General features: G+C 44.0%; 1 protein-coding gene across 12 annotated transcripts in view; it reads right to left on the reverse strand.

The window, feature by feature from the left end:
- LOC142492497 (uncharacterized) overlaps window positions 1-22325 on the reverse strand; it is a 229331-nt gene that overhangs the window by 190134 nt on the left and 16872 nt on the right. For 10 of the 12 annotated variants that reach the window (XM_075595169.1, XM_075595164.1, XM_075595166.1 and 7 more), the window contains one exon: window positions 13685-13789. The exons of the other annotated variants lie outside the window; for them this stretch is intronic. In XM_075595169.1, coding sequence (XP_075451284.1) covers window positions 13685-13789 — 105 coding nt within the window. The remainder of the gene's footprint in view (window positions 1-13684; window positions 13790-22325) is intronic. 12 annotated transcript variants of the gene reach the window in all.

The raw sequence follows: 22325 nt of genomic DNA on the forward strand, positions 1-22325 counted from the left end.
GAGTCCTGGCTGATGGGGTTCTAAGGATAAAACAAGTAATGCTTGCGTTGAAGGGGGTCCCTAGAGTTCCGGAGAAATAGAATCAGAGCTTTCAAAGCTCAGACGACTCCGTTGAGATAGAGGAGTCCGGAGATTTGGAAGCTCAGAGAGAACTCGAAGATCAAATATTTAAAGCGTACGCATCGATATTATAAGGAGATATAGTTCCCCCTTGTCTAAATAGGCGCATGACTGGTGTGTGTGAAAAGGTGAAATGTGAGTTGGGGCTGTCAGGTAATGGTCCAGGTACTGTAGCTGTTCTGTGATCAAGTCCAGTGTGGTGAAAGGACATATGGGTGATGAAAGCTCCAAGGTGATTCAAGTGCTGGAAAAAGGGACCCCTGCAAGGATTACGTACTGTATGATAGTTTTTCGTCGCGGGAATGTATATTTTTATGGGTTTTGGAATAATATTTCCAAGGATGATCTGAAATTGTGATTTCCACTTTCGGGAACCTTGGAAACTGATGTATTGGTCCATTTAAGGGGGAGATTGGTTCAATCAGGATCTAAGGTGGTAGTTACTGAAAATTTGGATCAGTGTCTATTGGGGTATGGGGAGATGGAAAACATAAAAAAGGATAGTAAAGGCGCATGCGCGATGGCTGACTGAATGGAAGTGTGAGCGAACAGCTCAATTCACAGCCGGCTTCTAATTAAATAAATAAAGCATCCAAATACCTAATCACAACCCCAAAAAATATATCCAAGCTTGCCTAACCACACTAAGATGTCAAGGGCGACAAGATCCAAGAGGTCCTCCTCGGTTTTAACCGATTATTTTGCGAAAGGAAATTCGGCGCGCGACAAAAATCCTGAGGGGCCGGAGAGAAGCGGCACTGAATCGGAGGAGGAAGAAGAGGGAGACGACCGCAGTAGAGATAACCAGGTGATGGAGGAGATATGCGGGAGTTCTGTATGGACATTAAGCGATGCCTACAATCGAAGGTGGCCGCACTGAGAGCAGATATCAGTGGGATAGGGGAGAGGACTGACTCCCTGGAAAAAAAGCTAGATGCCACCATCAAAGCCCTGCACAAAACTACAAACAACTGGTGCAGATGAAAGAAACTGTAAGGGATCTCACAGATAGGCAAGAAGATGCCGACAACCGAGACCGACGAAACAACGTGAGGATCAGGGGGGTGCCAGAGGCGGAGAACGATCCGGAGGACTTCATGGGAAGATGGCTGCAACATCTAATGCCAGACAGACCGGAACAAGACCTCCACATAGACCGATGCCATAGGGCTCTGCGGTCTCGGCTGCAACAAGGAGACCCCCCCCCCCCCCGATAACTTTCTGCCAGATAACCCGGAGTGATGTGGAGTTTGAGGGGCACAAGATTCAAGTGTTCCAGGACATATCTCCCACTACATTACTTAAAAGAAGACAGCTGGCCCCCCTCACCAAGGTGCTACGGGACGATGGGATCCGGTATCGCTGGCTGTACCCGTTCGGGCTCGGGGTGATCAAGAATGAAGCGGCCACCGCAATGCGCAGGCTGGAGGAAGGCGAGAATTTCCTCACCAAACTGGGGCTCCAAAGCAAGATTCCGGAGGCGATAGCTGCGGGGAGACCAGCCTCTGACCCAGTCTGGAAAGAGGCCAGGAAACCAGACAAGAACAGGCAACCTCGGAGGCCAAAGTAAAGTAAAGACCCTATGTACAGAAGAAGTTCGATCCTACCTGTTTTGGCCGTTTCTGCTGGTGCTCTAAAGTTGCTCCGATAGTTGCGAGCCAGGTTTGAGACTTGTTGAAAACGTTACCCTTTAGACCCCTTGGTTCCAGCGGCGCTCCTCCGGGACTGGCGGCCATCTTGGATCAGCTCCCACTACACAAAGAGACCTGGGAGGGGCCAGATGACGTTGAGGAGGGGGAACTAGCAACTCTCGTGAGAAGACCTGGAAAGAGAAGACCGGACCCCTCCAAGATGGTCGGCGGACGCGGACAAAAGGGGCGGAGATCTACTGAGGCATCGCGGGAATAAAGGTTCAGATGATGCGGGCATCCAACAGGACCTGCAGGAGGAAAGGATGTCTGACAGATGAAGACCGGCAGGGACTCTCAGCGGACAAGGAGGAGGCGGGGAGAGACACTAGGACGTGGGGGAAACTTGGGTTAAGGAGTAGCCAAGCAAGGTTTAACCTATAGTGGGAGATAAAGTGGCACTAACACAATAAACAATAAATAATAAAGAGAAACAAAATATGTTAAAACACCACTAACAACAAAACATGCCCCCCCCCCCCTCAAACACATGATAAAGTAATATATACCACAGATCCCAAGAAGCAAATATATAACTCACCCCCCACAAGGGGGCTGAGCGGGAAGGTTAGGAATAGGTGGCCCAAGGACGGAGAGCGGGATCTTTCAGAAGGAGTAGTGATAGGGGCTAAGGGAGGGGGGGGGGGGGGCAAAATTCTGAACGGAGGGGATAGGGGTGGGGAGAACAGGAGTAAGAGGAAGAGGGAGCCCTCGAAAGGGGACTAGGGGGTAATACTATATATAGTTTAGAGAAAGGGGGCCCAGCGCGTTATAAAGTAAAGAGGTGTTAAATAAGGGCAGACCAAGGGGGGGAGGGGGGTTAAGGGTAGGAAGGGCCGATCTTAAATCAATGGAATCTTATATACAGGGCAGGCCACCTTAGGCAACAAGGAGCTGGAGGTTCAGGAAAATCCCCAGGGGTATCGGCTGAGGTCGGGGAGAGGGTGGAGGTGGACAGTGCGTAAGGTCATGGGGTTCCCAAGGTTATAAAAAGGACTATGTCGTTTCTCAATACGTATTTTAAAGGGCCATGCAGAGTATGGGTCTAGGGGTTGAAGCAGGTGTTATATGGTTTACATGGTTATGTGGTTATATGGTTTAACATGTAGTAGATGCTTTCTGAAAGACAATTATAAGTGGACGCCGGCCGGGACTGAGGTCTGGTCGTTGTCATGCGTCTGCACACTCGGGTCGGGGCTAATGCCCAGGATCCCGAGAAAGTCCTTGGGAAAGGAGGGAGTCTCCTAACTGGTGGGAGGAGGTCCGGGGAGGGCTCGGCTCCATTCCCACAACCCAAAGGCTAGGGAGGAGCAATGGTCACGGACCATTGAATTCCTTCCCACCTTGTTCATTTTTCCTTGTGTGTCTTCTGTACCCTCTGTGTCCCCCTGTCCAGGTCCCTTCCTCTGCCTAAGTGGTGCAACCTCACGGCTTGGTGAACTACTGAACACTGCGGGGCGGCGGAAACTCTCCAGCAACAAACCAACACTTTCCGTAGAGACTCAGCTGACGGAAGATGAGAACACGCACCCAACATGACGCTGACGTTTATCTCACATAATGCCAAAGGGTTAAATTGCCCCCGCAAAAGAAAAGTGGCTCTCACTGATTACAAGAGGAAGGGAGCAGATATTGTTCTAATTCAGGAAACTCATTTTAGCACCTCCAGCTTCCCGAAATATATTGACAAACAATTCAAGCAGGTGTTTCTGTCTTCTGCAGAAGAGAAGAAACGCAGGGTTGCGAAACTGATACACAACAGAGTGGGATTGGTGGTGGACACAATAAAGAAAGACAAGGAAGGCAGGTTCCTCTTGCTCACAGGGTCTATAAATCTTCAGCCAATAACGATTGCCGTGGTATATGCACCAAACCGCCATGACTGCCTTCTATACAGCAATATTCACAGCCATCCAAAAACACGCTAAAGGCGCCATGATAGTAGGCGGTGACTTTAATACAGTACTGAACGCGGCCCTAGACAGGTCGGGTTCCCCCAGGGTTAGATCAATATGTAGGCCTAAAGCCCTGGAACGGGGGCTGAGGGAAATGCAGTTGGTCGATGTCTGGAGGGAATTACACCCGTTAGACAAGAACTTTACCTTTTACTCACACCCACATGACTCCTTTAGCAGAATCGATTACTTCTTTGTCTCTAATAGACTGGTCCCGAAGATCTCCCATTCTGGGATCCATGATATTTCATGGTCAGATCATGCACCCATAGAGCTAAGATGCACGCAGATAGGGCTGGACAGACCGGGAGCAAACTGGAAACTGAATGAGTCCTTACTAAAAATATCCGAATTGTTGGAGATGGTGGGAGGGGAAATTAAACATTTCTTTAGAGAAAATGAAGGAAGCGTTTGCTCCCATATAACCCTCTGGGAGGCACATAAAGCAACACTACGAGGGGTTCTAATTAGCGTGGCGGCCAGGAGAGAGAGAGGAACGCAATAAATTTGGAAAGTCAGAACAAGCTAAGGGAATTCTGGGACCAGCATAAGAGATCTCCTGATTCGGCTGCTCTCCAAAAAATCACAGATGCTCAGATCAAGTTGAGTCTGCTCCTGACCTCTCATGCCGAGAAATCGCTAAGCTTGTCAAAGAGGAAATTCTTTGAAAAAGCAAACAAGCCAGATACCATGCTGGCCAATCTGATCAACTCTAAAATTAAGAATTATAAAATTCAAGCCATCAGATTACAATCGGGCATACTCTCTGCCAAGCCTAAAAATATTGTAGACGAATTCAAGAAATTCTATGAAAAATTATATGATGGAGGGAAGGTGACCTGTTCCTCTGGTACCAAGAAAGCCCTGATGGATTTCTTGAAGGGCGCGAATCTGCCGGGTCTGAGTGAGGAGGATAGAGAGGTAATGGGAAGGGATTTCACAACGGAGGAAGTAGCGGAGGTTATCAAAAATCTGAAACCCTCTAAAGCCCCGGGTCCCGACAGATTTTCAAATCTTTATTACAAAAAAATTAAGAAACAGTTGACTCCGTATCTTCTCCGCATGTTCAACCAAGTCTTGGGTGGCACCCCCTTTCCCCAGCACATGCTCCAAGCGTCCATCTCTATCATTCACAAACAGGGTAAGGACCCACAGGACTGTAGGAGCTAGAGGCCGATATCCCTCATTAATTCGGACGCTAAATTACTGGGTCTCATCCTGCCCAGACTGGTGCACCCAGATCAAGCCGGGTTTATCCCGGGTCAACAAACAGCTGATAATACCCGGCGAATTATGGATCTGCTAGAAATAGCCAATACAAGATCCATACCAGTTATGGCGCTCAGTCTGGATGCGGAAAAGGCATTTGACAGGATTGACTGGCCATATTTGGAGGCCACGCTTGGAGCATTCAGGCTGGGTGCAAAGTTGACAAAAGCTATCTTTTCTCTCTATGCGGCGCCGTAGGCTAGGGTTACCCATCAGGGATTCACTTCGGACCCCTTCCAAATTAAGAGCGGAACAAGACAGGGCTGCCCGCTCTCCCCCCTCCTCTTTGCATTGTGTATGGAGCCCCTGGCGGCTCGGATACGCGATAGCAAGGATATCACAGGTATTGTCATTGGAAGCCAGTCGCATAAAGTGGCACTGTATGCGGATGATGTGTTTCCTGATAATATCTAAACCCCTTACCTCTCTGCCGAACCTATTCGACTTGTTGGGGAGATTCAATAAGATCTCCGGATTCAAAATTAACCAATCTAAATCAGATGCTATGAACATCAATTTACCCAAACCCCTGGAGAAACTGATCACCCTCAACTTCAATTTCAACTGGCAGCAGAAGCAAATCAAATACCTAGGCGTTAATGTAGCCAAAGTATCCAAATTGCTGTATCAAGCAAACTACCCCAAATTGATGCAAACCCTGAGAGGGGACATTAGGAGATGGGCCACTTACAAAATTTCTTGGATAGGGAAGATCCACTGCGTCAAAATGATTCTACTCCCACGCCTTCTCTACCTTTACCAAACCCTCCCAGTGCCTTTAAGTTTGAAGGAAACCCTCTCGCTCCAATCCGAGATAGATAAATGTATCTGGGGAGGGAAGAAGGCGAGAGTGGGAAAACAGATCATGCGCAGGCAGACAGCGGCAGGTGGGTTAGCGGTACCTTGCTTGTTGTCCTATTACAAGGCGGCCCAATTATGCCAAATTGTGCAATGACACAATAACCCGGACTCGAAAAGATGGGTCGCTTTAGAAGGGGAACTATGCTCCCCTGTAGAGCTGGAACATTTAATTTGGCTCCCCAAAAAGGTGCGGTTAGGTGCCAAAATGCCGCTATCCTCAATGACCAACTCGCTCTCGGTGTGGGAGGCCACCAGGCTCAGATGCAACTTGACCCATAAACTATCAGGAATGACCCCACTGTGGCGAAACCCATCATTTGCTCCAGGTCTGTCACGGGCGGAATTTTCTATCTGGCAACACAAAAACATTAATAGACTAGTGGATCTGGAGGGCAGAAGAGGCATACAAACTTTTGATCTACTTAAATCTAGCAAAAACATCCCCAATGCTGAGTTCTTTAGATACCTCCAGATCAGAACATTTTATCAGACATTTCAGCCCCAAACCCAATTAACGAACTTTGAAAAGCTCTATCAGGGACATCCACAAAGGGACTTACATCGCAGATGTACAAGGAGGGGACCGGTTCTGGCTCAACCGTGACGGAAAAGTCAGGGTACATGACTAAATGGGAGACTGACCTAGGGGAGGAATTGGACTTGGAGGAGTGGACAAATATTGTCTTGGCAGCTTCCAAAAGCACCATATGCACGACCTTAAGGGAGAGCGCATATAAAGTTATGATGCGGTGGTACCACACCCCCATAAAATTGGCCACATTTCTGCCAAGTTACTCCCCATTGTGTCCAAGACAATGTGGACAGCAAGCAGACCTGTTGCACATGCTGTGGTCTTGCCCCAAAATCGCCCAGGTCTGGGACTCAATTAAAGATTGGCTAAACAGAATCCTAGACACGCACATCCCGTTAGATCCATGGTTGTTTCTCCTCAACAGGCCGCATCCGGACCTCTCCAAATCCGGGCCTCTCCAAAAAAATAAAATAAGTTAGTGGCGCACTTCGCGACAGCGGTACGCGGGGAGATCGCAGCACGCTGGAAACAGAATGCGATTCCAGTAATTGCTAAAATTCGGAATAGAATTTGGACAGTTTGCCAGATGGAGAAATTGACAAGCTTGGTCAATGACACTGGTGCAAATTATCTAAAAGTCTGGTCGCCATGGTTGGCCCAGACAAAGATACCGGGGGGTGGAAAGGTCCACGATAAGGCAATAATAAGAGCAGGTGCGTTCTCACTTCATGACGTTGCGCTGGGACGAATTGACTGGACAGGTTAGGGAGCCGCAGACACAGTTAGACAAAAACATAGACCCAGGAAGAATACGTTATAACAAACGGTAACCACATAAACCACTGAAGCCCCAGATTAAATCAAATACACAATATTTCATGATATTGTTATCGTGACACTTCTCCAAACCCAGACACAAAGGAGACATATCAGGCCACCATTCAGGATCTTTATTGATCCAGAGCAATGGTCAAAGTTCCGTCAGCATGAAGAGGAATATACTCCCCTCACGTTTCTGGTACAGAAATCTTCAGGCTGTTTCAGGTCGGATCTACTGTACATCTCAGAATCGCTTTATAAAAACAAGACCATTCAAGATTAAGTTGCTAAGATGCACGATTACGCCATAGAATCAAGAGATTTCCTATGAAACAGCAACTTATACGCGGAATAAAACAATCTCATCGGAAATTCCCGAGGTTCTGTGTTCCAGCCAAACACATTATATCCACATCCCATCCTTTTGGGCCAGCAACATCGGCCAGAACTTTACAAAAGTCCTCGTACTCATTACAGTGGTCTAGCCATATCCCGACAATACTCATCAAGGCAGATTGTTCACACAGAAAGCAGCTCTTCGCACCCATCTGGTCCTCAGAGAGCTTTAAAAACACAGGCCGACTGATAAGTACAGTATTGCTCATCTAACGATTTATCTGGTTAAGGGATTACATTTTCTGGGATTACCGATAGATAAGGAACTGAAACAAAGTTACCATGTTATCTGCAGGCGCAGGTCTCTGAGAATGCACAAGATGTTTACTGCCGCTTGTATGATGGTGCACATCAAAGATAGTTAGTTGCTAGAGCTACATTTCTTGCTATACAACGTTCCCGACTCTTGAGTTTGCTCAAGGATGTCTTCTCTCTACCCCTTTTGTGTCTAAAGTCCTCTCCTGACTAAAACCTCTCACTGACTGCCCCACACATCTGGAATGCCCTTCCCCTCAATACCCGACTAGCACCCTCTCTATCCACCTTTAAGACCCACCTTAAAACACATCTCCTTATCGAAGTATACGAGTAGCTCTTTGGCTGATACTTTACACCTCATACATCTACCGTGACCCCTTGCAAATGCACTTACTGTACCAGAACACCTTCCTATGGTCACTGTACGTTCTTCCTACTTAATTAGATTGTGAGCTCTTCGGGGCAGGGACTCCTTTTCCCAAGTGTCAGTTTTATGTCTGAAGCACTTCTTCCCATGATGTGTTATTTGTATTGTTATTTATATGATTGACACATTAAGGCAGGATACCTTGGCTGTGAGCCATATGGCTGTGTAACATCAAAGTGTAACATTCAAGTGTGTGGAGTTAATCTTGGAGTTGAAATTTGAGGTGAATATTGAGGAAGATCTGGACTCTGAACAACAACTTTATAACTGTGAGAACTTTACTTTCTAAAAGCTGTGATTATTTGTACTCTTCCTATCCTGCAATAACTGGGAAGTCTCTCCTCCTGTATCTCACTATGCCCTCCCTATTGCATTTTCTGTTTACCGTTTGCTCACTCCTTGGTGAATGTCCCTGTTCTCTCCAACTTCCCCACTCCACCATTATTTATACACCTCTCTCCCAACAATCCTCAATAAAAAACACCCACAGAAATCCTCTATTCACACCCTCTATCTGCTCCTTCCTGCTGCTGGGGATCTCCCCTAAGCCTGAAGCCAGACATACATACCTGATCTCACCCACGCCTCCCTGCCATCTCTTCCCCTGTAAATGGTGTTAACCTTTTCGTTTAACACTGACCAACCTTAACTTGCCCCACAAATCAAGCATCTCAATAGCCGGCACTCATGGCTATAGTCCCACAGTAACTTATACCACCCATTGTGGCCAAGCACTGCCATCTACAGCACTTATTCCCTCACCTGCTGTCTCTGTAAGTTTCCCCTCAAACCTCTTAGATTGTAAGCTCTTCGGGGCGGGGATTTCCTTTCCCATTGTCTGACTTTTGCTGCACTTATTGTATTATTATAAATCCCTGTACTGTATTCTTTGTGAAGCGCTGAGTACACTTCTGGCGCTATATAAATAAAGACATACAATACAATGTATTAATGCTGTGAAGCGCTATGTACATTGAAGGTGCTATATAAAGATATACATACATTGCATACTCGTCATCTACAACAGTTCCTCTCAGAATGGAGATTTAAAGAGCCCATCTCAAATAATATATCTAATCTGTAAAACTCGTCTCTCTCTAAGGTGGTGGGAAGCCACAGAAAACCTAAACCATTGCCAGGCTCTTCTCAGCCAATTGGGTAGGATCACAAAAGGTATTGTAATCCTACCCAATTGGCAGAGAAGAGATTGGTAGGTAGATGTTGTCAACCTGACGTAATTAACCGTGGCTACCTCTAGAAGTTCCAGAATGGCTTTCACAAGAAACCCTGTGCCCTTAATGACACCCATTCAAGTTCCATACCATCAATCTGAGCAATTAAAAAAAGGGGAAGCAAAGAGGACCCCGAGTCAATAATGCGGGGACTGTCAGAAGAACCCACAGCTCCTGTACTTAAACAATTTTATAAGTATGCAAACAATGTCTTTCTGGGCCAATAGGAGGTTATTACTTGCTGAAGCATAGGGAACGGGGGGGGGGGGGGGGGAGGTGAAACAGATGTAAATCCCAAGTGATTGAGAAAGAATCCCTGGCTATGGTTTTTGGGTCGTGCCACCTTGACACATACATCTGTACTTTCTTGATGACTTCTAATGCCATGAGGTTGACCCCGTTGCAGGAACGCCTGCTGAGGAAGTCAGGTGGTAAGTTCTAACTCCTGTAATGACGGCTGTGGAGATGCATGGACTCTCTTTCTCCAGCCAGTGTAGAATGCTGGAGGCTTCTGAAAGAACTCCTCGGACTCCTTGTTGGTTCATATATGCTACTGCAGTGACATTATCGGATAGGATCCTTAACAGGGGACCCCTTAAAGAGGCCTGAAGGCCTTGAAATTTGTAAACGATCCTCGAACTTCCAATACATTGATATGCAGACCTCTTTCCTGATGTGTCCAGTCTTTGGATCTGCTGATCTTGACAAACTACACCCCAACCTGAGAGTCCTGCGCCAGTATGTAATACTGTCCAGACCAGAGGTATCAAAGACTTGCCCATGAGCCAGTTGCTGACCGAGGTTCACCTTTGTAGGCTGAGCTCTGCGCTTGGTAACGGACCTAAGGTGGATAACCCCCTCATATAGTGGTCACAAGAAGTACTTGTCCCCCCAGCTCACAGGAGAGAGGTGCTATCCCACTAGTATTTGGGGAGAGAGGTGCTATCCCACTAGTATTTGGGGAGAGAGGTGCTATCCCACTAGTATTTGGGGAGAGAGGTGCTATCCCACTAGTATTTGGGGAGAGAGGTGCTATCCCACTAGTATTTGGGGAGAGAGGTGCTATCCCACTAGTATTTGGGGAGAGAGGTGCTATCCCACTAGTATTTGGGGAGAGAGGTGCTATCCCACTAGTATTTGGGGAGAGAGGTGCTATCCCACTAGTATTTGGGGAGAGAGGTGCTATCCCACTAGTATTTGGGGAGAGAGGTGCTATCCCACTAGTATTTGAGGAGAGAGGTGCTATCCCACTAGTATTTGGGGAGAGAGGTGCTATCCCACTAGTATTTGGGGAGAGAGGTGCTATCCCGCTAGTATTTGACGAGAGAGGTGCTATCCCACTAGTATTTGACGAGAGAGGTGCTATCCCACTAGTATTTGGGGAGAGAGGTGCTATCCCACTAGTATTTGGGGAGAGAGGTGCTATCCCACTAGTATTTGAGGAGAGAGGTGCTATCCCACTAGTATTTGGGGAGAGAGGTGCTATCCCACTAGTATTTGAGGAGAGAGGTGCTATCCCACTAGTATTTGGGGAGAGAGGTGCTATCCCACTAGTATTTGGGGAGAGAGGTGCTATCCCACTAGTATTTGGGGAGAGAGGTGCTATCCCACTAGTATTTGAGGAGAGAGGTGCTATCCCACTAGTATTTGGGGAGAGAGGTGCTATCCCACTAGTATTTGAGGAGAGAGGTGCTATCCCACTAGTATTTGGGGAGAGAGGTGCTATCCCACTAGTATTTGGGGAGAGAGGTGCTATCCCACTAGTATTTGGGGAGAGAGGTGCTATCCCACTAGTATTTGGGGAGAGAGGTGCTATCCCACTAGTATTTGGGGAGAGAGGTGCTATCCCACTAGTATTTGGGGAGAGAGGTGCTATCCCACTAGTATTTGGGGAGAGAGGTGCTATCCCACTAGTATTTGGGGAGAGAGGTGCTATCCCACTAGTATTTGGGGAGAGAGGTGCTATCCCACTAGTATTTGGGGAGAGAGGTGCTATCCCACTAGTATTTGGGGAGGTGCTATCCCACTAGTATTTGGGGAGAGAGGTGCTATCCCACTAGTATTTGGAGAGAGAGGTGCTATCCCACTAGTATTTGGGGAGAGAGGTGCTATCCCACTAGTATTTGGGGAGAGAGTTGCTATCCCACTAGTATTTGGGGAGAGAGGTGCTATCCCACTAGTATTTGAGGAGAGAGGTGCTATCCCACTAGTATTTGGGGAGAGAGGTGCTATCCCACTAGTATTTGGGGAGAGAGGTGCTATCCCACTAGTATTTGAGGAGAGAGGTGCTATCCCACTAGTATTTGGGGAGAGAGGTGCTATCCCACTAGTATTTGGGGAGAGAGGTGCTATCCCACTAGTATTTGGGGAGAGCGGTGCTATCCCACTAGTATTTGGGGAGAGAGGTGCTATCCCACTAGTATTTGGGGAGAGAGGTGCTATCCCACTTGTATTTGGGGAGAGAGGTGCTATCCCACTAGTATTTGGGGAGAGAGGTGCTATCCTACTAGTATTTGGGGAGAGAGGTGCTATCCCACTAGTATTTGAGGAGAGAGGTGCTATCCCACTAGTATTTGGGGAGAGAGGTGCTATCCCACTAGTATTTGGGGAGAGAGGTGCTATCCCACTAGTATTTGGGGAGAGAGGTGCTATCCCACTAGTATTTGGGGAGAGAGGTGCTATCCCACTAGTATTTGGGGAGAGAGGTGCTATCCCACTAGTATTTGGGGAGAGAGGTGCTATCCCACTAGTATTTGGGGAGAGAGGTGCTATCCCACTAGTATTTGGGGAGAGAGGTGCTATCCCACTAGTATTTGGCTGCCATAGAAGAAAATTGTAGAAGAATTTGTTTAATACCTCTGCTTTTTCCTTATCTCCAATAATCTGCCTACCCATCTCACACTGAAAGGGTCCTATATCTTCTTTTCTCATTTTTTTGTTATTAAGGTACTTAAAGAACTTTTTAGGGTTGACCTTACTTTCTATTGCAATCCTTTTTTCATTATCCATTTTTGCTAATTTGATTGCCCTTTTGCAATTTTTGTTACATTCCTTATAATTCTGATACGATGTCTCTGTCCCTTCTGACTTAAAGAATCTAAACGCCTTCCTCTTCTTGTCCATTTCCTCCCCTACCTGTTTATTTAGCCACATTGGTTTTGACTTATTTCTTTTATACTTATTACCCAAGGGTATACACTGATAAGTGTGCTTTTCTAACAACGATTTAAAGACTGCCCATTTATCTTCTACATTTTCCCTGCAAAAACATTATCCCAGTGTATTACTACTAGATTAGACATCAGTTTATTAAAATCTGCCTTTCTAAAGTTTAAGGTCTTTGTTGAACCCAAGTAATCTGTTTTTTGATAATTTATTTCAAATGAGACCATGTTATGATCACTGTTACCCAAATGTTCCAGGACTTGAATATGTGTTATTACTTCTACATTGTTTGATATGACCAAATCCAGAACTGCCCCTCTCCTGTTTGGTTCCTCAATAATTTGGGTCATATAATTATCTTTAAGCACCCCCAAATACCTGTTTCCTTTTTGTTGTAATGCTAATCTCATAGCCCCAGTACATATAAAATAACCTTCAGTCCCCAAATACATACAAAAAAAAATACATACAAAAAACCCCAGCCATCAAATACATGGAATAAAAAACCACAAAAGCAAAAAAAAAAAAAAATGAAAACCCCCAAATATATACAAACCCCCCTCCCCCACAATACATACACAAAAAGACCTAGAGACTTACCCCTACCTTGGGGATGACCTCAGGTCTCTGGTGCCCACGTCTCCCCAGTTGTGTGGACCTCAGAGAGAGACCCTGCGTGGGACAGTGAGGGAGGTCCGCAGCTGGGGAGACCGGGTCCGGCGGCCAGACAATGCAGTTGGACCCGAACTCTGGCCCGGACCAACTACTTTGCCCGGCTGCCGGTCCTCTGGTTGCTGCCAGGCCCCGGCTCTCCCCAGCTGCAGGCCTACCTCACCGTTACTGTCCGTGCCGGGCCCCCCGCAGCCACCGGACACTTGTCCTGGCTCTCCCCCCCATCGGTGACCCTGACTACTTGTAACAAGATAACGTGTCCCTACACTAAAGGATGTTATGGAACTCACCATCGACAGCAAATGTGACTATTTCTGTCTTTATCGGGGGGAGATGTTCCTCAGCGTTCGGCTCTTCTCTCTCTGACTTAATCTGTAACCTCTCCGGTACAATCCCTGGGAAACAGAAGTAAAATGCATCGTGTGAAGCTGGGAGTCGGGCTCGCCTTGTGAGATCACTATACAGAAATACTTTATCCTGATTCCTGAGGGGAAGGTCACTGATATTATGTGATTATTAACCCCGAGTGGTGAGAATGTTTTTACCCGAGTGCTGAAAACACGGAGTTTCTGGCGCTACCAATGTTACATTACATCACGGGATCAGCACTCAGGATATAGGTAAATAAGGAAAACCCACACGCTCCCAGCAATTCAGCACAATAAGAGTTCCTTTAATGTACACAAATCACACGCACACGTGAGAGGCCCGACACTCACCGGGCAGAAACGCCACGTTTCCCGGCCCCACGGTTCCTTCCCTGGCTCTTATTCTGCAGAAATTGCTAGGAGTCTGAGAGTATTTCTTATTTACCTGTATATGGGGCGGCCAACTCCCATCCTCAAGGGCTTCTTCACCAGTGACCTCCCTGGGAGAAAATCCTGACATATGGTAAGGTATAGGGATTTCTGTTTTATCCTGTTATTGTAAGAAACTGTCCTGCATTTACTGTAATTGTATGTTCTTGTAATACCTTTTCTGTAATCCAAGCACTGTATTTTAATATATATTAAAACATTTAATAAGTGATGCTTTGTGCTTGGAATGAACTTTTGCACACTCTGTAGACAGTATATACATTTTCAGACACATTTTGCTACAACAGATTGTGTGTAAGTGCATAATAAAGTTTTTAGCTACATTATCATAATTGCCCAGTAGGGAGGGTGAGTGCCCACAGCTGGGCTACCTTCTCTAGTTTAGTATTGAAATCTGATTCTAACAGAGGTGTGTTTTCGGCCAAACACGTGATCTCATTTCATTGCCAGTGACCTCTCTGGGAGAAAATCCTGACATATGGCAATGTATAGGGATGTCTGTTTTATCCTGTTATTATAATAAACTGTCCTGCATTTACTGTCATTGTAAGTTCTTGTAATCTAAGCACTGTATTTTTATATATATATTAAAACATTTAATAAGTAATGCTTTGGGCTCTGAATGAACTTTTGCACACTCTGTAGAGAGTATTTACATTTTCTGCCACATTTTGCTACAACAGATGTGTTTTAAGTGCATAGTTTTCCTACAATAAACAGGGACCTGAGACCCTGGCAGATATTAATTTTACATATTTTATTTGCATAATTTCTCGGGTGATGGACGCTTATAGATATGATCGCAATGAAGTAAGGGGTTAATATTAAATCATTGAAAGTTCCTGGCGGAGGGCAAAGGTGAGTTGGCTAGAGTAGTGTGAAAAAGAAAAAATGTGAACAAGCGCTAAAGACTAAAACACCAGTGTGACAAGTACAAAATATATATAAAGGCTGCCTAGTAATACTGTCAGTACTAACAGAAAAAGTGAAAACAAAGAAAAACCTGGTGCCAAAAGTTCATTGGATAATCCTGTACTCCTCAGGGGATCAGCACACTTGCTTGACAGGCCATGTAGGGGAAAAAACACAGACACAGATCATAGTGCAACACTGTAGGGTTAAAACAGGTCTACACTAACACACACACTGCACATATAACATAGAGACTCCTAGTGACTATAAAAACTATTTATTAAATAAAAAGAACTATGCCATAAAATGGTATGGACAAATGAGAACACCGCTGGTCATCCAGATGGGAAAAATCAGAGCCCTACTTACAAGCAGCAAGGCAAATACAGGCAATGCAACAAAGAGTCCTCCGGCTGCTGCTGATGTCTTTGCAGAGATGTGATTCCTGCTGCACCGAGACTCTCGTGCTGACTCTCCCTCCAGGGGTTAACAGGAACAGTGGCAGTGTCGGAGGCCCGCTTGTGGGGCTCACAGCTCTACTCCACGTGAGGCTGCTCTCCTCACTTCCTCCTCCGGTTACACAGGCTGTCTCAGAGAGTGCCCGGGCCCTTAAAGGGACAGTACAAGCGTCCTGTATGCCAAGAACTGACGGCTGCAATGGGGCTCAAATGTGACCAAGTGTCCCAAAAAGTCCAATACCAAGCTCAAAGTGACTGTGTCACCTGCCCTACGCGTTTCGTGGATGTTACTCCACTTCCTCAGGGGCTACAAAGACTGACACTGAATGACATATACATATACCCTAACCAATTAAAAATTAATTGCCCAATTAGGCTGGATAGCCTGCATGTCATTAATATCAAATCACTACGTCTCTAACAACATAATACACATACAATACATTAAACAACATTAAAAACATTCAGATATCAACTGATAACCGTATATCCCAAAATTGAGGCCAGATGTAATATCATAATAGGCATTGATATATACCAAAATGCCAAATTGTGGCCAAAGGATAAACAAACCTGCTTAAGCCACTTAATATGCTACTGCTGGTACAGAGTCAAATGGACAAGGTGTCATCCATTAAGTAATGGTTGCACTTAACTTAATGTTTGTTTGAGCCATCTCATCTACTTAAAAAGGAGCCCAGTTCAAAATCAATATTGAGTTCATATGGGGATAAAGTCTTAAGTTCATAGATCCAAAAGGCCTCCCTCCTATTGATGTGTTGAATGTTATTACCACCTCTCCAATTGGGTGTACACAATTCAATAGGTTGACAGATAAGGCCCTTTGGATTTTTGCCATGATGTACCAAAAAGTGGTGGGACACACTGTGTGATGTTAAACCCTTTTTGATGTTGTAGCTATGTTCATATATACGTCATTGAAACGTACGACCAGTGTGACCCACATATTGCATGCCATAAGGACACTGCAACATATAAATGACAAACTCCGACTTACATGAAATATGTGACATGATTTTGTAGTTTTTGGCGGTGACATTAGATTTGAATTCTGTGCTACAACAGCTGTACTTACAGGCTATACATTTACTGCATGGTTTAAACCCATTTTTAACCTGATTGATGTTCATTTTTATTTCACCTTGGTTTAAAGGGTAACTAGGTGCCAGTTTGTTCCTAAAGTTACCAGCTTTCTTAAAAACAATAGATGGCTGTGGTGTTAGTATCTGTGACAAAGTTGCATCCTGCAACAATATAGGCCAATGTTTGGCAAAAATATTCCTTATTTTGGGGGCCATAGCGTTATATTGTGTTATAAAGGAAATATTATTTTTCCCTTGGCTGTCCCCTTTGTCCTTATATTCAAGAAGTTTGTTCCTGTCCATATCTTGAACTAAAGAGATAGTATTCTCTAGTTCGTCTAAGGGATAATTCCAATCTCGAAACTTATTTTTGAGTTCACCCGCCTGCTCTACAAAAGATTCCAACCTGGAGCAGTTACGCCTAAATCGGATGAATTGTCCTTTCGGAATATTCCTAATCCATTGCGGATTGTGATGGCTGTTGGCCATAACATAATTGTTGGCCTGTACAGGCTTAAAAAAATGTTTGTGTATGAATGTGGTCATCAACAATACTAATATTTAAATCCAAAAAGTTAATGGTGGTTTTATCATATTAGCATATTAGTTTCAAATTTCTGTTATTGTCATTAAGGTACAAAATGAATTGATCTAATAGATCCAGTTCCCCATCCCAAATAAAAATAACGTCATCTATGTAGCGCCGCAATAGCACGAGGTTTGCACCAAATGGGCAGTTGTTCCAAATGGCCTCCTTCTCCCATTGCCCCATAAAAAGGTTCGCATAACTTGGGGCAAACCTCGTGCCCATGGCGGTACCACATATCTGCAAATAATACTGTAAATTATAACAAAAATAATTGTGTGTTAATATGAATCTAATCCCATCCATCAAGAAGTCCTTAAGGGCAGAGGATAAGGTGTTGTCTTCCTCGAACTCCCTTCGGATGGCCTCACATCCCAGTTGATGGTCTATTATTGTATACAGGGATGTGACATCACCTGTTACCCATACATAACTAGACCTCCAATCAATCTCACGCAAGATTTGCAAGACTTGTGTAGTGTCCTTTAAATGTGAATCTAACTTCGCTACTAGTGGCTGTAAATAATAATCTATAAATTGAGATAAATTGGACGTGAGCGATTGTATTCCAGAAATAATAGGACGACCGGGGGTGTGTGTAAGATCTTTATGAATCTTAGGAATAAAGTAAAATAGAGGTATACGTGGGTGCAAATTATTCAAAAAGTCAAACTCATCCTGCGTGATAGCTTGATTGGCAAGTCCCGTATCTAAAAGGGTAACTAATTCAGAGTGATAGATGTCCGTTGGGTCACTGGCAAGGGGGGAGGTAAGTAGTAGTGTCACCAAGAAGTCTTCCTGATTCTTGGACATAATAATTACTGTCCATCACTACTACTCCCCCACCCTTGTCGGCTGGTTTGATAACAATCAAATCGTTACTGGCCAGTGACTTTACAGCCAGTTTTTCCTCTTGATTGAGGTTGTCATGTTTGATTTTAAAGGTACGACTTAATTGTTCCAGATCTCTAGAAACCATCTCTACGAAGGTGTTCACAAAGTGGCCTTGGACAAACTTGGGATTAAAAGTGGACTGTTTTTTAAATGGAGTAGATTTATATACATTACTCACTCCTACAGATTCAATCTGGTTACAGATGGCGTCTCTGGTGTTTACACTGGTGTTTTAGTCTTTAGCGCTTGTTCACATTTTTTCTTTTTCACATTTTGCTTATTGTACATATTTGTGTAGCAGCTTTAGATATTATGAATACATTATTTCATTCACGCTCACAGAGGGGTTTTAATATAGACCAAATTTTCAGCAATCAGGATGGAATTCCTGTACTGGAATCTCCTTCAGCAGACTTTCATCTACTCATTAATGAGTTGGAAAGACTGCTTACCTTAGAGACAAAACAACTATGGGAAGTCATAGCACTTAGTAAATACGGTGAATTTAACCACATACCACGTGGCCTAAGGATATTCAAGCCTCCTACCACAGACTCCAAAAATGAAGTATTCATGAGGGATTGGAAAAAAGCCCTAGATGAATGCTCATTTAAATTAATGCAATTGTTGGTACAACAACGAAAGAAGTCCCTTTCAGAATTGGATGAGCAAATTATTGCTCTTCAAGTCAAATTGGAACAATTTAAGGACAATAATGAATTACTAGCTCTGGAACCAGTAGTCAAAAAAAGACTTAACAAAATGGAACCATAGTTGTTTTGTCTCTAAGGTAAGCAGTCTTTCCAACTCATTAATGAGTAGATGAAAGTCTGCTGAAGGAGATTCCAGTACAGGAATTCCATCCTGATTGCTGAAAATTTGGTCTATATTAAAACCCCTCTGTGAGCGTGAATGAAATAATGTATTCATAATATCTAAAGCTGCTACACAAATATGTACAATAAGCAAAATGTGAAAAAGAAAAAATGTGAACAAGCGCTAAAGACTAAAACACCAGTGTAAACACCAGAGACGCCATCTGTAACCAGATTGAATCTGTAGGAGTGAGTAATGTATATAAATCTACTCCATTTAAAAAACAGTCCACTTTTAATCCCAAGTTTGTCCAAGGCCACTTTGTGAACACCTTCGTAGAGATGGTTTCTAGAGATCTGGAACAATCAAGTCGTACCTTTAAAATCAAACATGACAACCTCAATCAAGAGGAAAAACTGGCTGTAAAGTCACTGGCCAGTAACGATTTGATTGTTATCAAACCAGCCGACAAGGGTGGGGGAGTAGTAGTGATGGACAGTAATTATTATGTCCAAGAATCAGGAAGACTTCTTGGTGACACTACTACTTACCTCCCCCCTTGCCAGTGACCCAACGGACATCTATCACTCTGAATTAGTTACCCTTTTAGATACGGGACTTGCCAATCAAGCTATCACGCAGGATGAGTTTGACTTTTTGAATAATTTGCACCCACGTATACCTCTATTTTACTTTATTCCTAAAATTCATAAAGATCTTACACACACCCCCGGTCGTCCTATTATTTCTGGAATACAATCACTCACATCCAATTTATCTCAATTTATAGATTATTATTTACAGCCACTAGTAGCGAAGTTAGATTCACATTTAAAGGACACTACACAAGTCTTGCAAATCTTGCGTGAGATTGATTGGAGGTCTAGTTATGTATGGGTAACAGGTGATGTCACATCCCTGTATACAATAATAGACCATCAACTGGGATGTGAGGCCATCCGAAGGGAGTTCGAGGAAGACAACACCTTATCCTCTGCCCTTAAGGACTTCTTGATGGATGGGATTAGATTCATATTAACACACAATTATTTTTGTTATAATTTACAGTATTATTTGCAGATATGTGGTACCGCCATGGGCACGAGGTTTGCCCCAAGTTATGCGAACCTTTTTATGGGGCAATGGGAGAAGGAGGCCATTTGGAACAACTGCCCATTTAGTGCAAACCTCGTGCTATTGCGGCGCTACATAGATGACGTTATTTTTATTTGGGATGGGGAACTGGATCTATTAGATCAATTCATTTTGTACCTTAATGACAATAACAGAAATTTGAAACTAATATGCCAATATGATAAAACCACCATTAACTTTTTGGATTTAAATATTAGTATTGTTGATGACCACATTCATACACAAACATTTTTTAAGCCTGTACAGGCCAACAATTATGTTATGGCCAACAGCCATCACAATCCGCAATGGATTAGGAATATTCCGAAAGGACAATTCATCCGATTTAGGCGCAACTGCTCCAGGTTGGAATCTTTTGTAGAGCAGGCGGGTGAACTCAAAAATAAGTTTCGAGATTGGAATTATCCCATAGACGAACTAGAGAATACTATCTCTTTAGTTCTAGATATGGACAGGAACAAACTTCTTGAATATAAGGACAAAGGGGACAGCCAAGGGAAAAATAATATTTCCTTTATAACACAATATAACGCTATGGCCCCCAAAATAAGGAATATTTTTGCCAAACATTGGCCTATATTGTTGCAGGATGCAACTTTGTCACAGATACTAACACCACAGCCATCTATTGTTTTTAAGAAAGCTGGTAACTTTAGGAACAAACTGGCACCTAGTTACCCTTAAAACCAAAGTGAAATAAAAATGAACATCAATCAGGTTAAAAATGGGTTTAAACCATGCAGTAAATGTATAGCCTGTAAGTACAGCTGTTGTAGCACAGAATTCAAATCTAATGTCACCGCCAAAAACTACAAAATCATGTCACATATTTCATGTAAGTCGGAGTTTGTCATTTATATGTTGCAGTGTCCTTGTTGCATGCAATATGTGGGTCACACTGGTCGTACGTTTCAAAGACTTATATATGAACATAGCTACAACATCAAAAAGGGTTTAACATCACACAGTGTGTCCCACCACTTTTTGGTACATCATGGCAAAAATCCAAAGGGCCTTATCTGTCAACCTATTGAATTGTGTACACCCAATTGGAGAGGTGGTAATAACATTCAACACATCAATAGGAGGGAGGCCTTTTGGATCTATGAACTTAAGACACTATCCCCATATGGGCTCAATATTGATTTTGAACTGGGCTCCTTTTTAGGTAGATGAGATGGCTCAAACAAACATTAAGTTAAGTGCAACCATTACTTAATGGATGACACCTTATCCATTTGACTCTGTACCAGCAGTAGCATATTAAGTGGCTTAAGCAGGTTTGTTTATCCTTTGGCCACAATTTGGCATTTTGGTATATATCAATGCCTATTATGATATTACATCTGGCCTCAATTTTGGGATATACGGTTATCAGTTGATATCTGAATGTTTTTAATGTTGTTTAATGTATTGTATGTGTATTATGTTGTTAGAGACGTAGTGATTTGATATTAATGACATGCAGGCTATACAGCCTAATTGGGCAATTAATTTTTAATTGGTTAGGGTATATGTATATGTCATTCAGTGTCAGTCTTTGTAGCCCCTGAGGAAGTGGAGTAACATCCACGAAACGCGTAGGGCAGGTGACACAGTCACTTTGAGCTTGGTATTGGACTTTTTGGGACACTTGGTCACATTTAAGCCCCATTGCAGCCGTCAGTTCTTGGCATACAGGACGCTTGTACTGTCCCTTTAAGGGCACGGGCACTCTCTGAGACAGCCTGTGTAACCGGAGGAGGAAGTGAGGAGAGCAGCCTCACGTGGAGTAGAGCTGTGAGCCCCACGAGCGGGCCTCCGACACTGCCACTGTCCCTGTTAACCCCTGGAGGGAGAGTCAGCACGAGAGTCGCGGTGCAGCAGGAATCACATCTCTGCAAAGACATCAGCAGCAGCCGGAGGACTCTTTGTTGCATTGCCTGTATTTGCCTTGCTGCTTGTAAGTAGGGTTCTGATTTTCCCATCTGGATGACCAGCGGTGTTCTCATTTGTCCATACCATTTTATGGCATAGTTCTTTTTATTTAATAAATAGTTTTGTTTTTTTCCAAATAATTTTATTAGGCATTCAGGTAAACATACAGTGGCATTGTGCACATAAGCCTTACATTTTCAATTCCACAATTTTCTGGGGGAAAAAAGATAGACAACCGCCATTGTCCATAGAAAGAGGGAGGGGAGCCTTCG

Source organism: Ascaphus truei, chromosome 4 (genome assembly GCF_040206685.1).
Source record: "Ascaphus truei isolate aAscTru1 chromosome 4, aAscTru1.hap1, whole genome shotgun sequence".
Taxonomy (NCBI): domain Eukaryota; kingdom Metazoa; phylum Chordata; class Amphibia; order Anura; family Ascaphidae; genus Ascaphus; species Ascaphus truei.